The sequence below is a fragment of the Leptodactylus fuscus genome, chromosome 5, assembly GCF_031893055.1.
Source record: "Leptodactylus fuscus isolate aLepFus1 chromosome 5, aLepFus1.hap2, whole genome shotgun sequence".
Lineage (NCBI taxonomy): Eukaryota > Metazoa > Chordata > Amphibia > Anura > Leptodactylidae > Leptodactylus > Leptodactylus fuscus.
Window position 1 is genome coordinate 200,086,079 of NC_134269.1, and position 17,822 is coordinate 200,103,900.

The 17,822-nt window shown below is 41.2% G+C and overlaps 1 protein-coding gene across 1 annotated transcript in view; it reads right to left on the reverse strand.

Annotated features, from left to right (window-relative positions):
- LOC142203909 (follistatin-related protein 4-like) overlaps positions 1–17,822 on the reverse strand; it is a 578,064-nt gene that overhangs the window by 159,463 nt on the left and 400,779 nt on the right. Inside the window, exon 4 of the mRNA XM_075275010.1 lies at positions 4,176–4,366. Within this exon, the coding sequence (XP_075131111.1) occupies positions 4,176–4,366 (191 nt within the window). The remainder of the gene's footprint in view (positions 1–4,175; positions 4,367–17,822) is intronic.

A 17,822-nucleotide genomic window follows, 5' to 3' on the forward strand; every position in this document is an offset into this window, starting at 1 on the left:
TTCTCCCACTTAAAAAGATGAAAGAGACCTGTGATTGATATCATAGGTAGACCTCAACTATGAGAGACAAAATGAGAAAACAAATCTAGAAAATCACATTGTCTGATTTGGAAAGAATTTATTTGCAAATTATGGTGGAAAATAAGTATTTGGTCGATAACATAAGTTCATCTCAATACTTTGTTCTATATCCTTTGTTGGCAATGACAGAGGTCAAACGATTTCTGTAAGTCTTCACAAGGTTGGCATACACTGGTGCTGGTATGTTGACCCATTCCTCCATGCAGATCTCCCCTAGAGCAGTGATATTTTGGGGCTGTCACTGGGCAACATGGACTTTTAACTCCCTCCAAAGGTTTTCTATAGGGTTAAGATCTGGAGACTGGCTAGGCCACTTCAGAACCTTGAAATGCTTCTTACGAAGCCACTCCTTCGTTGCCCTGGCGGTGTTCTTGGGATCATTGTCATGCTGAAACTCCCAGCCAAGTTTCATTTGTAATGTTCTTGCTGATGGAAGGAGGTTTGTACTCCAAATTTCACTATACATGGCCCCATTCATTCTTTCATGTACATGGATGGTCCTAGTCCCTTTGCAGAGAAACAGTCCCAAAGCATGATTTTGTCACCCCTATGCTTCACAGTAAGTATGGTGTTCTTTGGATGCAACTCAGCATTCCTTCTCCTCCAAACACGACAAGTTGTGTTTCTACCAAACAGTTCTACTTTGTTTTCATCTGTCCAAATGAAATTCTCTCAATACTCTTCTGCATCATACAAATGCTCTCTAGCAAATGTCAGATGGGCCCGGACATGTACTGGCTTAAGCAGGGGGACACGTCTGGCACTGCAGGATCTGAGTCCCTGGCGGCGTAGTGTGTTACTGATGGTAGGCTTTGTTACATTGGTCCCAGGTCTCTGAAGGTCATTCACTAGGTTCCTCCGTGTGGTTCTGGGATTTTTGCTCACCGTTCTTCTGATCATTTTGACCCCACAGGGTGAGATCTTGCTTGGAGCCCCGGATGGAGGGAGATTATCAGTGGTCTTGTATGTCTTCCATTTTCTAATTATTGCTCCCACAGTTGATTTCTTCAATCCAAGCTGGTTGCCTATTGCAGATTCAGTCTTCCCAGCCTGGTGCAGGGCTACAATTTGGTTTCTGGTGACCTTTGACAGCTCTTTGGTCTTCACCATAGTGGAGTTTGGAGTGTGACTGTTTGAGGTTGTGGACAGGTGCCTTTTATACTGATAAGTTCATACAGGTGCCATTACTACAGGTAGTGGAGGTCAGAGGAGCCTCTTAAAGAAGAAGTTACAGGTCTGTGAGAGCCAGTAATCTTGCTTGTTTGTAGGTGAACAAATACTTATTTTCTTCCATAATTTGCAAATAAATTCTTTCCAAATCAGACAATGTGATTTTCTGGATTGGTTTTCTCATTTTGTCTCTCATAGTTGAGGTCTACCTATGATGTCAGTCAGTCAGTAAAATTTAGACCAGCCATTTATGATCCCGTGGCTAGAGGAGGCTAGAAGAGCTTTTTTTTTACTAGTTGCGCCAATGAAATAATTATTAGGAAATAGTTCTAAAAGTAATACATGAACGGAAAGTCTTCTACTCAGCGAGCAATATTCTAATTTGTCTTAGCAGAGCAAATCTTAGGAATCCCTCAGACAATATCCTGACATAGTGATATATCATCTGATCCTCTCTGCCACCCTTTGGCTTCTCTGTTCCTTAACCTTCTTCATCAGATGCTTGTATCTGACTCAGCAACTGATAGCCTTCCTACTTTGGAGTCATATCAAATGTTTAGTCAGCTTTAGATAGTAAAAAACCAGACACTCGCAACTGCGTATTCTCTAAGTAGTGAGTTATGTGATGAAGGGTTAAAGGATTCATGGTTTATCCTAAGTTACTGAAGCTTTTGGTTTCTGAAAATTCTGCAGGTTTCATTCTTGTTTACATTTTACATGATTTTATTTTTATAGTTCGTGCTGAATTAGGGTTTTACATCATTCTTTAGGAGTTTTTCGTAGATCATCAAGTCAACTCACATGTCAACATTCTGATTGGAAACCGTAAACTAGGTTCACACCTGTGCTCCGGTTTCCGTTCCGAAAAACAGAAATCCAATCCTTTTAAAAAGCAGTTACCTGCAGGAATCTGTGGATCCCATAGACCAGGGGTGGGCAATTAATTTTCCCATGGGGCCACATGAGAAAGTGTAACAGTTCTAGAGGGCCATGCGCACAGCGGCATATTTAGCTCCACCCATTCTCAATTATTTTTCCATGTGCGCCACAAAGTAAAATCCACCTACAGTCACCCTAATATTATACCCCCCCCCACATTATAACGTTTCCCTCCAAATGTCCCACAGTATTAAGTCCCTTTCCTGGTGCCCCAGTATAAACTAGCAGAAACTAGAGGGGACATTAAACTGGGGCACCAGCTACCCCCTATGGTTTAATATCCTCCTCCAGCTGCCCCAGTCTAATGTCACCCTCCATCTGCCCTCTAGTTTAATGTCCCCTCCATGTGCATTAAGTTTAACAGCCCCCCTACATCTGCCCCTAGTTCCCCCCTCTTGCTCACACATGCTGTCTCTTCTCTCTTTATCATCCAGTAATCCAGAAGCAGTCAGAGGGCCGGATGTGGCCCGCGGGCCGCTCATTGCGCAGGTCTACCATAGACTATAATGGGGTCCACCGGATTTCCACCCGAAAAATGCAGAGAGCAAAGTCCTACTTGCTTGGCTGATGGAATCCCCTAACAGAAATTGATCACATAGGTGAACCCAACCTTAATTTCAAGTTTCCTTTTGGAATTGATTAAAGAATTAATACAGTGTTAATATAGAATTACTACAAGAGATCGTGTAAGTGGCCACAAAAAAAAAAATGGCCACGCGCAGGTGCAGTCTTCTCTGTCTGCTGGCAGAGCCAATTGCACATGTGTAGAAGATTGAAAGCCAGACTGGAAGATGATGTGTAGAGCCCGGTTCCTGAAGAAGATGAAGGCGGCACTGGAGAGATGCCTCCAGTGCTGTTTGAGCGCTGGGGCCCACCCTCAGTGCTGCGAGAGAACTCATTTACATAAAGACAGAAAACGGAATATCTACCGAACGGTGGCGTGGAAAAGACATCTAAAGGTAGGAGAAGAATAGCCTTTCTTAAGGCTATTCCTACGTGCTAGTTAGAAAAAAGGGGATTCTAAGGATAGGTTCCCTCTAAATGCAGCACAACTGAGATATATTTCCCTAAAAACATTGTTTCTAGTGGAGAATCACTTTGCACAGCGCCATACAAAGGCCACGTACAGCAGTGTGCGGGGTCCATACCACTGCATAGTCCAGAGGTGCGACTGCCACATTACCATTGCATAATAAAATGCAATAATTCGTTACCTCCTATAGAAGCATTTTACAAATCCCAAAAAAATCTATTTAAAATGTCACAATAAAGAAACAACACAATACGGAAAGCAATGCACTGCAGGCTTCTGTGCAATGACCTTTCACAAGGTCACGCTTTCATTAATTGTACAATGTATTTTGCTTTGCCGGAATTTAGAGCGCAAAATATAAGGGAAGCCTTTCAAGAAGTCGAAACTTCTGTAGGCCAGAAATGCATGTTTTGCATACTTATCCATTAATTTAATAGAAACAGCAGGTATGAAATCAGAATAGGCCTGTTCTCCTATGATTACAACATTTTCAGAAATCTCTAGCTCGAATCGCTGAGTTGGGAATTGAAGAACAAAAACAAGATAAAACAGAAAAGCTTCTTTAGCTGTAGCCTGAATATTAAGATGATTTGTTGGGATACTTGGTCATATTGCCTTGTATAATTTTAATGCAAAATATGTTTGCTAAATATGTATATTCAGAGAGCACGGAGACTTGGAGACGTATTAATCAATATAGCGGGGAGGAAGGATGCACTTTGGATTGCAGAGCAGTTTAACAAGTTCTCAGATACAATATTTCCACTCCCTAAGCATTTCGGAAAGTAGTGTTCTCCATTGAAGGCGTAAAGCCTCCTTTATTTCTCTTGTTAGAAAGGCAATTGGAAACTGTTTTTCTCACAAGAATACTAGCGCGCTATCTTCAATTTACACGTTGAATGAAAAATGCAATTCATTTCATAATTCAATTTACGGCCAACGTGATACCTACCTGAGCCAGTTCGGAACCATCCAGATGACCATCAAAGTTTATATCCAAATAGTTAAACATATCTTCTACCAGCGCTCGCTTTTGAGAAATGTCATCTCCCGCCGGGTTGCTTTCTTGCTTTTTCCGATTAGCCTGAAGATCAAGAAGAATATTCTTGAGACGGTTGTAGTCAGCCATAGTGCAGGTGTCCCCTAAAAGAGATAGAGACTTATTGAGCACCGCGTGATATTTGTAACATCAGATTGAGTTTGCTTTGTACTATAACTATAGCTCCTTAAAATTTTTTTGGGGGAGGAGTCTTCAGTACTTGATACCTTTTTTAATGGCTAACTAAAAATGATGACTAGAGATGAGCGAACAGTAAAGTGTTCGATATTCGATATTCGTTTCGAGTAGCCGCTCAATATTCGACTACTCGAATCGAATATCGAATCCTATTATACTCTATGGGGGAAAAATGCTCGTTTCAGGAGTAGGCAACGTTCGATCAAATTATACTTACCAAGTCCACAAGTGAGGGTCGGGCTGGATCCTCCGAGAAGTCTTCTTCTTGCAGCGTCCCCGCGGCGTCTTCTGGCTCTTCATTCACTCTGCCAGGCATCGGGCCTGGGCAGAGCCGACTGCGCATGCCCGCACTACAAGTGGACATGCGCAGTCGACTCTGCCCAGGCCTGATGCCTGGCAGAGTGAATGAAGAGCAGGAAGACGCCGCGGGGAAGCTGCACGGAGAAGACTTCTAAAGGTAGGCGAAGAACCAGCGTTGATTGGCCGACTGTATAGCATTCGGCCAATCAATGCTGGTTCTGCATCGAACAGCAAGTGGTACTCGATCGAGTACGAGTATTTCGAATACCGTAGTATTCGATCGAATACCTACTTGATCGAGTACTACTCGCTCATCTCTACTGAAGACTCCTCAAAAAAAAAATTTTATATTTCATATCCACTGGCTAGCATGGTAGAAAGATATTTTTCCTTATAGCTCCTTAGTTATGACAAGAACTGGACTTAAGATGACCCTATAGTCAGGAGATCAGAAATGATAGCACTTATGGGAGAAGATTACCCTTTATTTTCAGACCATAGCAGCTTTATAGCTCATCTCCAATAGAGTAAAGATGGTAATTATTTCGGTGCCCCAGTAACCATAGAAGGTGATGTTAAGATAATTTTGATGGAAAGAAAAATGTGGATGCCCTCTGACCTTCCAGTTCTCCTTTCCATGTCTGACATGAATCTACGGTTTCATACTAGATGAACTTTTTGAGATTGAAGAGGAATCAGTCTTCAATCACCAAAAAATTCATTTAGTATAAAACAGTAGACACTGGACAAAGAGTGATGGAAAAACGGCAACGTGAATAAATCTGTTCGCATTTTTAAGCAGTATCCCCTTTGCTCACTTAGAAGCAGCAGCAGCAGCACCCTATAGGACATTATAGAGAAGTACTGATTGAAATAAAGCTCTTGGGATGAGAAAGAAACTTTACTATTAGTTACAGCACCATGTGTCTTTGACGTGGCGCCTCCTCCCTCCCCTCTCCATAGACTTCTATGTTTCTATATGCACATGTAATCAAATACTTCCATAATCTGACAATCGGAGTAAGTGATAAGTATAGGGCAGAAGGAATGGGGAGAGAAAGGAGCGCAAGTAGAGACAGAGACAGAGAGAGAGATTATTCTCCTATAAAACATTTTTGGAGTATAATTTGACTGTTGAAATAACCATTTAACAATATGAGCACTAACACATTGACCTGAGGACCAAACTCTGAGGCTGAATTCACAGGGGTTTTTTGGACTGGATTTTGACACGGAATCTGCCGGTCAAAAAAATGCCTCCCATTGACTTCAATGGGAGCCGTTCATTTCCTTTTTCCACAAGCGGTTTCTACCCACTTGCGGAAAAAAGAAGCAACCTCCCCCTTCTTGCTGCGGATTCTGCAGCTGAATCAGCCACGGGTGTCTACGTTGCAACACTCCCTCCTGACTAGGCTCATTCATTTGGGCCTAATCCAGAGTGGAATGCCGCGACAGTTGCGGGTATCCGCGGGAGGCGTTTTTTAGTCTGGATTCTGAGGCGGCTTCCCACGTCAAAATCCGGTCCAAAAAACCCTGTGTGAGCTTACCCTTAGGCCACATCTACATTCAGATTTCCATTCGGGGACCTCCCAGAATGAAAATCTATACGCAATAAAAAGAGGTTACTTGGGCAGACCCAGCATTTTTCTCTACGCATGTTTCGTGCGGAAACCGAGCGGAAACCACATGGACCCCATTACACTCTATAGGGTCCGCGGATTTCCCAGGTAATGTGTATAGGTCCTCAAGTGGATTCCTCAAACGGAAACCCGAACACAGATGCGAACCAGGCCTTACATAACATTGCTAACATTAGGAAATACACATTTGGACAATAAGTGTGCAGCACCTAGGGCAGGTTAAACTGTAGACATTTATCAGTTCTGTTGGGATCTTATTGCTTTTGTTTGCACCCGGTTGATTTAAAAAGTTTCTTGCAGAGTTATGTCCCAATTGTGTAATAATTGAATGTTCTATTAAGGAATATTGTTTCATCAATGATTATTATGCATCACCACATATTATACTAAGAAGTAAATGCAATTCCTGGAGCGAAATCCTAATTACAATATTTTAATTTAATACACAAAATCTGAGTAATTATCACTTAACACAATTTTCTTGACTTATTGACAATTTTTATGATGTTTTTGAAACAACCTAAAGATTTCATCAAATTTGATTGGGAAAATTAAAATATTTGCGCCGTCAATTTACTGCACATGTATAGAGTATGAAGGCTTTACATTATATATAATTAATATGGTATGGCGTAGTGGTAAAAATAAAATGTAATTGATGAAAATTATAGCTATCCATGTATCATAAATGGATAGGATTAGAAACATTGTGAACAGATGGACCACACAGGTGAACTATTATAGGTGAACTTAGAAATGTAGATCCTAATTGGAAAGCAATTAATGCTCACAAGAAGAGCTTATGATTGACATTGTACAGTGTTATGTGCACCATTAAAGTAATGATGGGAGCAAAATGTAAGAGAAATGCATGGATATAATGAACTATCAAACATGTATAGCTAATAAGACAAGAGCTTATAATGTAGAGGAAAAAACTGAAATTACTGCATAACATCATGAAAATGCTTAAAGGGGTTGTGTGCTTTCTGCTGAAGCTTGCCATAAAAAATTCTATAGACCTGCAATGGCACAATACAAACTTTAACAGAGCATTGTTCACCATGTAGAGCCCCTCTATCATGTCCAAGGCGTCCAACATGGTACATGAACAGTTCTGTATCTGCAACTGTGAAGCCAGGGAGGCCATCAAATCCATAAATCATGTAACCTAGATGTCAGCAGGATGCAAATAACATAACTAACCATGTGAGGTGTGGTTCACATCTGTGTTCGGTATTCTGTTCAGGGAGTCCACATGGGGACACCCCGAATAGAATACCAAACACTTTGACAAGCGGTGAGCACTAAAAGTGGTGTCATTCTTACTTAATCATGACAGATTGATCTCCAGCCCTGTCCTCATCAACACCCACACCTGTGTTAATGGAGCAATCACTGAAACGATGTTAGCTGGTCCTTTTAAGGCAGGGCTGCAATGATGTTGAAATGTGTTTTGGGGGATAAAGTTAATTTTCTAGGCAAATATTGACTTTGCAAGTAATTGCTGTTAAGCTGATCACTCTTTATAACATTCTGGAGTATATGCAAATTGCCATTAGAAAAACTGAAGCAGTAGACTTTGTAAAAATTAATATTTGTATCATTCTCAAAACTTTTGGCCATGACTGTAGAATTAGTCTGAAAGAACCGGAGTCAGGGTCAGGCAGTGCAAAGTGACACAGCTGGGAAAGCAACACTGTGCAACTAATGACAAAAGGGGTCATAGGCCCTGCTGCTATAACTATGCTGTAGATCTGAGATGAGGCAGACCAATGCACTTCCTAATTGAAGTGCGCCTGCCATGACTCCTACGCTACTGTCCAGGCGGCTAGGGTCAGGGAAGAGGAGGCCCTGAAAGTGCTAGGGACTGGAGTCACGAGGGTCACACCTAAGCAGAAAGCACAGTGTAACATGCAATACAAAACAAAAGACAAAACAGCATGGAACAAGGGAGGACCACAAGTCCCAGCAAGAACACAGTAGAGAAAGCAAGGTCAGACGAGCCAGAGGTCAAGCCAGGAGATAAGAGTAAAGTACCGAATCAGAAGACAAGGAATAGTCAAAATACAAGCCAAGTATACAATAACCAAAACACAGACTGAAAGACTCTCAGACAGGAAAACTGACAGAGCAGGAGACCAGGACAACACAAAGTGAATGGCTGGCAAGGATCCATGCCTGGGTGGGGTTTAAATAGCAGCAGAGAAAACCACCCACAACACCTGTGATGACTAATGGCATGGAGAACTGAAAGCAAGGAAAAGATTAACCCTTAATCACCTAAGCACAACCAATATAACTCTTAATACGTCTCCCGGGGAGGCGCTGCGCAGCAAGGATACCGCGGCGACTCTGTATCCTGACATAGTCCACTGTTACTATGTGTTATCTCAAAACTACAGGGTTCATATGCTAAAGCAGGGGTGTCCAAATCATAAAACATTATAAGTTTTTTATGATTATGTGTCACAATGTGACATAAGAATAAAGGTATGTACATCCTCACAATTTCTATACATGTGTGACTTCAGATTGAGTAGACAGTAGAGATGACAAAAGGTTGGTGCAAAAGTGTATAGAACATATCAAGGATATTAATATGATTGTCCTTTCTTTATCTGGATCTAAAAATAGATCCTAATCCCCAATGCAAAATATCAACAAAGTCCCTACTTGTTATATATGGCATTAAATGGGTTGTCCCATCTCAAGGATCCAATCAATACTGGTAGCTTATGTAAATTGAATCCTTTTCCTAAATATATTGCTTTAGAAATTCTGCTTTGTTTGCCTGCTATGTGACCTTACTCCTCCCATTGTTTACATAGCATTGCTATAACCACGGACCTATAGGACAAGTGACATCACTCACTGCTCTTTCTGGCAGGACAATTGTTCAGCTAATTGGAGTTTGCTGATAAAGCCTGGTCTGTTATCTCTCTAGGTAAACACACATATAACCCTAAATCCATTCTGTACAAGCATCTGCATATTATCTGATCTGTATAAGTGTTTTGTGTCTAGTTCAGCAAGAGGGAGGAGCGGGAGAGAAATAAAGGAAGTGAGTAGAAGACTGAGACACTGAGATGGGAAAACCCCTTTAATAATACTAGTGTCTTCTTACGTAGCCAAAGGACTTTGGACTGGGTATGACTGACACCCGCGTACTCTCTTTAGCTCCTTCTCTGGATTGGATATCAAAAATTAACTTACCAAAGAAAATTTATTAAGCTTGCTGGCTTGGGCCAAGTTAATGAAATTTTATAGCTTTGCTAATTTCCTTATTACAAAGCCATTGTGGGTTTATTGTAAGTGATATATGTCGGCTCATTTACCGTTCTGCATAGTGTTAGTACAAATGAGGTTAAGACGTATAATTTCTCGATGACAAAAAGTTGCCATAACTCATAAAATAAAATATAAAAGAAGGTAAAAGAGAGGACAATGGAAATATAAAATCCTGATTTCTGCAGTGCTTGCTGCATAGGAACTTATTTCGAAATAATGTATTCCCGTTTTATAGTGATATGGATAGGTTTGTTAAAATGTAGTCATATATTCTCTATTTACTGTTACAGAATGATCACACAGCCGAGCCACAGATATTTGTTTTGTCTGCCGAGCCATTATTATTCTTGATAAAAGAAAATCTTGCTCTCGGTCTCCGCAGTCCTTCTCTGCAGATTACATTTAAGTCAATAATGTTTTACTAAATGAGCCATGACATAGACAGTGACAGTGAGTATTTCATCTCAGTCGCAGTACTGTACACCTTAAATGACGTGTAAATGGATATATTGGTCATGGTATAAAAAAAGTACAAGGATATGAGTATCGGAGAAGTTGCAGCAGAGCATGGACTTGCATAAAGTCATATAATAAATACAGGAAATATACGAACCATTTGAAACAATGCGAAGCGCCATTATGTGCCAAAACAAAAACGTACAATAAGAAATATTAAGTGCTAATATCATTCATGTAACAAGGCAATAATGTAACAGGGTCACAGAAAGGTTGCTTTGGTCTGTCCCTTTACATATAGGATGTACGGACCCTTTGATATTGGAGGGGTTTCCCACTCCAAGATGGAAGAATGACTCAGGTGGAACTGGAGACAAGTAGATACATAATGTTCATAAAACATAAAAATATGCTACAAATCATAGCACATAGCATACAGATTATACCTTGGCAATAACACATTTATCTAAGTGAAATCAATATGACAGTCCTAAATATAAGGTATAACACTACCTAGGAATGGGGGTTCACTGAGGGGTGGGGGACACTACCCACCCATAGAATATGTATAATTAAAACGTCAATTTTATTAAACTCTTTAAAAAAATAGAGCCAAAGCATAAATTGTTTAAACACCGTGCTCAAAGTGTAGCCTCAATTGTGAGGGGCAAACATAGCGAGTGGGTTTGCTGTGTCTGTTTGTCCCTAAAACTGGGGAACCCTCACTCCCTAAATAAACCAAGTGGCTAGATCACGGACACTTAGAACCAACAAGGAGACCACTGAACTGGCTCAATGAGTAACACACCCCCTCGCTCTGAGGTTACTGGCCTAACGCCACGCCAACAGAGAGGAAGGGGGTATCAAAGGCCAGGTCTCTCAAAGGACTGTGCCGGGAGATAAGACCACAATAGCTGAAGGAACTGACCCTACGCGCCCTACAGACCCAGTGGAGCAGAGGAACCGGGACGTGCAGGAGGACACCGGAACAACAGTGACAGGTGAGGATGCATTTTTCTTATTTTTTTCATTATCACCAGCTGATGTAAACATTAAAAGGGTTGTCCATTTTTGTCTGTACAACCCCTTTAAGTCAATAATATAAAAAACTCTTTGTACGCCCTACCGCAGTTGGGGGGAATATGCAGCATATACAGTAATTCCTATTGAAGGACAGAGGTAGGGATTGGACAAGACATCAATTTGACCCAATCCACAATTTTGACTCTGCTATTTTTGTACATTCTTCCCTTCATGGACGGCAAAGAAATGTCCCAACCTTAGCTGGGTAATAAGGATTTATTTAATGTACGTGAGATGATACTTGACTATACTGAAGCTCAGAGACACAAGTAAACAACAAGTAGACATTTCAGTTTGAGAAGCAAACCTCTCCATAACAGCTGGACACCTCTCATCTGCTCCGGCCTCGGCGCTCACGTACCGCTTCATTCAGGTTTTGAACTATATATATTACACTACTTAGAAAGTCTTCGGCTTATGAATTATTTATTCAGACTCTATTAATGTTTCATGTGTATTGAATGTTTCAGGTAAATAATACTCTGCAAATTACTGGCTGGGAGAAGACTCCGAAAACTGCAAAAAGTTCACTGGAAAAGATAGTTTAGCAAAAACTATACAAACTATAATTGTAAATGCTATATATAATCTGTAAAAAAAAATATCTGGGACCGGGTTGACAAGTTGTGTCTGAATTAGGGTTGAGCCGATCTTGACTTTTCAGGATCGATTTTAAAATCCGATTTCCGATCATTTTTCATTCGAACCCGATCTCGATCCCAATTCCGATCCCAATGCAAGTCAATGGGATTTTTTTTTATTATTAATCGGAGATCGGATTTTAAAAGGAATCCTATTCACTATACAGCATGGAATCTAACAATTGAACGCTTTAATTGTTAGAATCCACGCTGTGTAGTGAATCACTAAGTAGCCAGAGGATTTTTTTTTTAATCCTCTGGCTACTTAGTCCCCCCTTCGCCTCGCTGCCGCCCCACGCTGCTCTTCTCGCCTCGCTGCCCCTTGCCTCCCAGGTTAGGAGAGTGTGGGCGGGTACTGGGAGGGGAGACATCACGTCTCCCCGCCCTGTACCCGCCCCTAAGCCACAAGCCCCGCCTTCCTAGCTAACCTGGGAGGCGGGGGCAGCGAGGCAAAGAAGAACATTGGGACCGGAGCACTATTTACTCAGTGTGAAGGCTAAGCAAAGCATTGTGGGAAATATTACCGATCTCAATCCCACCTAAAAAGATCGTGTTTGGAATTCCGATAGCAAAATTTTCTCGATTGCCGATCGGAATCCGATCTTTTCCGAACACGATCGCTCAACCCTAGTCTGAATTTATCATTGTATATATGGCAAAACAAACCTAATTTCCAATAATCTAACTTTATATGATACTTAGAGATGAGCGAGTACTATTCAAAACTACCATTTCGAATAGCACGCTCCTATAGGAATGAATGGGAGCGGCCGGTGCGCAGGGGGTTAAGCGGCAGGACGCCAGCCCCTATTTAAATTGGATACAACTGAGTATTTGCTTGAAGGTGGGCAGATATTGCCATTAGGTAAGGAGCTTCCCATTTACATAAAGTATGGTGGAGCTTTCAGGGCTGGTTTTAGACAAAGTGGGGACATGGCAAGTTTGAAAGTGGGGTCCTAAATTCTAAGACACACCCAGAGGTGGATTTCCGCCATAGCAGCTGCTATTGGGCTCGTGACCATAGGGGGCCTGGTGGACCCTGCTGCTGCCATTAACTGCTGGAGTTTACTTACCAATCCCGACGGCCACCCCTGCTTTTCCCTCCAGCCCTCCGGGGGCCCCATGCATCCCATATCCCTTCACTGACACTGAACAGAGTCAAGACTTTACTGACAGGGACATGATATGGAATGCTCGGGTCACAGGGATTGGTAAGTACGGGGTACAGGAATTGGTAACTAAAACAATCTTTCTTAGCATCAGAGAGGTTTTCAAAAAGGTCCCATTACAAGACCCTTTCAATGGGCCAATTATTGGGAACTACTAATTCTGTGAAAATTCTTGATATTGGGCCCATAAAATGTGCAAAATATCATGCAACATAATAGATGCTACAGTAGATTGTGGGCATGTGACTATTTGGGGGATACAAAATTTGTTAACAAGTGTATTGATTACAATTAATGTTGTATATATATATGATGATGGTATTCATGAATACATCAACCAATCATTACAGTAATATATGAGTAAGGCTAGGTTTACACTCTTCAGCTTATTGTTCTGCACCCACCAAAATTCACTGTAATGTTATAAAGACCTTTCCTTGTTCTTTTTCTTTGAGAAAGGGCAGATATGATGTTCTTTATGAATTACAGCGCTCTATGGATGACTGGACCACTTATCATGATTGACAGGAGGCCTGCTGAGACTCTGTCATCGAAATGACTTGGAGTCGGCACTCACTACATATTTTGGAGAAGAGCACCTTCATACCCAGAGCAGATTTTCAGTTCTTTTGTACACCGTCTACAAATAAGTATTTGGTATTTTATTCCATTCGGCTTGGAGAAGACAGGCACGTTCTTTCACCGATTTTGGACGTCTACTGCACCCCTTAGTATGGCGATTCAGCTCGATAGGGTTCAAGTCTGGGCTCTGGGCAGGCCAGTCCAGTTCTGATTGTCACTATACCAAGCCATGGTAGACCTCGCTACATGACAGCTGGCGTTGTCATCCTGGAAGTCACATTGGTCCCACTCATAGAACCACCATAATGTAGGAAGCACACTGTAATCTAAAATAGTGCTATAGGCAATGGCATTGAGTTTACCATGCACCGGGACCAAGGCGTGACGTAAATCACGACCGCAGATATCTTCATTTGCATGAGTGTCCATATACTTATTGGTAGACCCACCAATCACCACCCCCCAGGAGACCACTTTTCAATGCAATTTTGGTTGATTGTCTCAAGGAGGTTTCATTGCATTTAGTACTTATAATAGTAGTTCTTTTTGCCATTGCAAGCCAATCTGACACTCCATTGACCCTCCAGATTTTTCTGTTTTTTTTTTTAGATGTTCCATCCCCGGGAATTCATCTCTGCGGTGTGATGACCAGCATTGCTGTCATTCAGACCTTAGTGACTGAGCATGTCCTCTTATTGTGAATGGGAAACGCTAATGTGAGATGTTAAATCTAAATATATACAGCAAGCCGCAGGAAGCAACACCAGCTGCAGGAAAAGCTGCCAGTGTGATTTTTGACATTTACACACTTCAGCAAGTTTAGAAATAGCGAAAATCCAATATCCATTACGAAGAATACAATAGGTAACAAAAATGAAGAGGTTTTCTCCATTCAGCAATCTAGAGCAACATTGAATTCTAGCGCGGGCTGCAGTAGCACAAACTATCTGACTTAAAAATACATTATGGGAGCTCTGAGCCCACTTGTGTTACTCATAAAACAAAGCAGATGGAAAAACGAAAAAGGAATCCAAATGTTTCTGTGGCAAAGATCTTCGTCTCCAATCTTATAGGCTTCAATGACCTTAATGGCTGTATATCACCATTAAATACAGCCATGGCATTAAAGGGGCATTGCAGAATCAGATTTTAATGGTCTATTTTTAGTACACGCCATCCATATCAGATTGGTGGAGATCTGATTCTTGGCACCCCTGCCATTAACTGTAAGAAGGGCCATTGAACTGCTATAAGCGTTGTAGCCTCTTCAGTGTTTTCCTGGGGACATCTAAGTAAGGGGCTACAGCGCTGCATAGCCTAATACTAGCGGTAGAGCAACTTTGTCCCCCTCAATAACCTACATCACTACTACTAAGTAGATAGCATGCAGGTAGGTACTGAAGAGTCCACAGTTCTTGCATAAGCATCACAAGCCCCTTCAAACAAATCAAACCTCTACTAATCAGATATTGATGGTCTATTCTATAGTTCAATATCCTAATCTTTACAGGGGTTTCAACCAGGCTGCCTGCAGCGTCTGCTTCTCACCTCCTGTATATCTCTCCCCCCTGATGAACTGGAAACACAATCCTTCTGCAGATCAGATAATATGCAGATGCTTGCACATAACGTACTCAGTGTTATCTGTGTTTTTACATAGAGAGATAACAGACCAGGCTTTATCAGCAAACTGCATAACTGAATGATTGTCCTGTTGGCACTGAATAAGTGACATCACTTGTCCTATAGATCCGGGGTTATAGCAACGTAGTGTAAACAAGGGGAGAAATAAGTTCACATAGCAGGCAAACAAAGCAGCATTTCTAAAGCAATATATTTAGGAAAAGTCTTCAATTTACATAAACTACCAGTACAGATAAGATCCTTGAGATGGGACAATGCCTGTAAAGATAAAATAAAATCCACAACGTTTGGTTACTCTTCAGGTACCCTTCAATATCTGTTTACATAATGAAGTGCTGTCCATATCACTTCCATATAATATGAGTATTTGAAGGTGCTAAAACCACCACAGTTACTGGGAAAAAAGGCCTAATATTTGCATATTTATTCTAGTCCGATATTATCCGTATTTTATTGGACCAAGTACTTAAGTCCACCATACTTGCCAACTTCTTACAAAGAAAATCTGGGAGGTCCGGCACTCAAATTGGACGTTTTCAAGTGGCCATAATGCCTTGTTATAAAGCTCCACTCCTTTTGAGAACTCCATGCTGCTTTTGTGATATGGTCATGAAATGTACTACCGTAGTCAAGCCTCTATTTTGTGATATGACCAACAAAGTACCCACTTCACCTATACTGTAATATTACCGGGGATGCCGTAAGGTTCCCTGTTTTTGTGGGAGCGTCCTGGATGTTTCGGGACAGTTGGCAAGTATGAACTTCACACTGATATGATTTGCCTCATCTCCAGCATTTACAATATACAATATATACAATACATAGAATTACAATAGATAACATACAGTAGGATCCTGAACTTATTTTATATACATAACTGACCAAAACAATAGCAAAGATGCTTAGATGGGATCCAGGAGCTTTAAGTTATCCATACATCATAGATTCCATTCTTGTATTGTAACTTGTTCCTTTCAAGAACATCTACGCTACATGCTTAAAAAAAAAAAAAAAAAATGATTGATTTTTTTCCCCCACCAAGCTGTATAGATTGTAATTCTATTTTCAAGTCAGAAGTTGATAATGAACAGCATTTATCAAGCCTATCTTTTGTGAGAAAGGTCAGTGGCGAATCTTACTAAATTGTTATGACATCTGATTAATCTCGCACATTCAATTATTCTTTGCTCTTCAAGCCCTTGTCCGGTGATGGTTATGAGATCAAGGACTTCCACATAGGAAACAATGAACACAGGTTGTATATTATCATTAGATTATGTAAGGCCACCCCCTGCAGGCTATATCTGAATGGTTGGGATACCTGTATTTTCACAGTTAATGAGGACCTTTCATGTCTTCGGGCACATGCGGTTTTATATACCGATAAGAGGCCCACAGTGCTCTGAATTCAGTGCACTGTTGGCTTTCCTGTTATGTGCCCCGGGGCTGGAGATATCGGTGCCATTACCAATCTCTGCCCACTGTCAGAAGGGTGTTCCTGTATCTGGGTTGTGAGGAACACCACTCCTGATAGTACTCGTCCATAGCCCTGGACTGTCAGAGGGGGCGTTCCTTACCGCCCAACGATGACGTTAAGTTATAAGGAACGCACCCCCTGACTGTACTCATCCATAGCCCACAATTTAGCATCATCACTGGGCACTAAAGAACCTCCTCCTGACAGTACAAGGCTATGGACAAGTACAGTCTGGACTGTCAGGATCGGAAATCTCCAGCCCCGAGGCACATAAGGGGAAAGTCTAAAGTGCGCTGAATTCAGCACACTGTTGGCTTCCTAGTGGTATATAAATCCGCATGTGCCTGAGGACATGAAAGGTCCTATTTAACTCAATAGCAAATACACCAGGAAATTAGACAAATGTACGCGCCCGCTAATTGATGGGCAGTACAAAGGGAGTCTGTAGCCAGAACACAGCATAGCAACTCAGCCCCACATATATATATATATATATATATATATATATATATATATATAATATATAGAGACCAAGTGGTGAATTCCTCCCAAGATCAATTGTCTGATTTGGAAAATCAGCCCCTTCCCTGAGCTTGAGGACTGTTTTTTTTCCCCCACTTGGAATTCAGCCTGGCTGAATATAGGGTATCTGCAGTGCTCCTATTAACCCCTGTCCGACGGAACAGGAGCACTGCAGATCCCCTATATTCAGTAGACCGGCCACAGTCAGACACAGGGAGACCTAATGTGTTTCACAGTTGTTTTCTACTTTTGTATGTATTCTAGGGAAAAGAGTGATTTACAACTTTTTAAAAACATTTTTTTAAAGCTTCTTTTTTTCCCAGTATTTTATAGAAGATTCTATACATTGATATTGCGGCTGGGCATAGACCCCCCTCCTAAAAATAAAAAAAAAAATAAAAATTGCTGACTCGAGTATAAGCCAAGGGGGGCTTTTTCAGCACAAAAACTGTGATGAAAAATTCGGCTTATACTCGAGTATATATGTTCTTAGCACAGGAACCTATCTAGTAACAAGGAATTAATGTAAGGCCTATGGGAAGTTCTGAACAGACTTT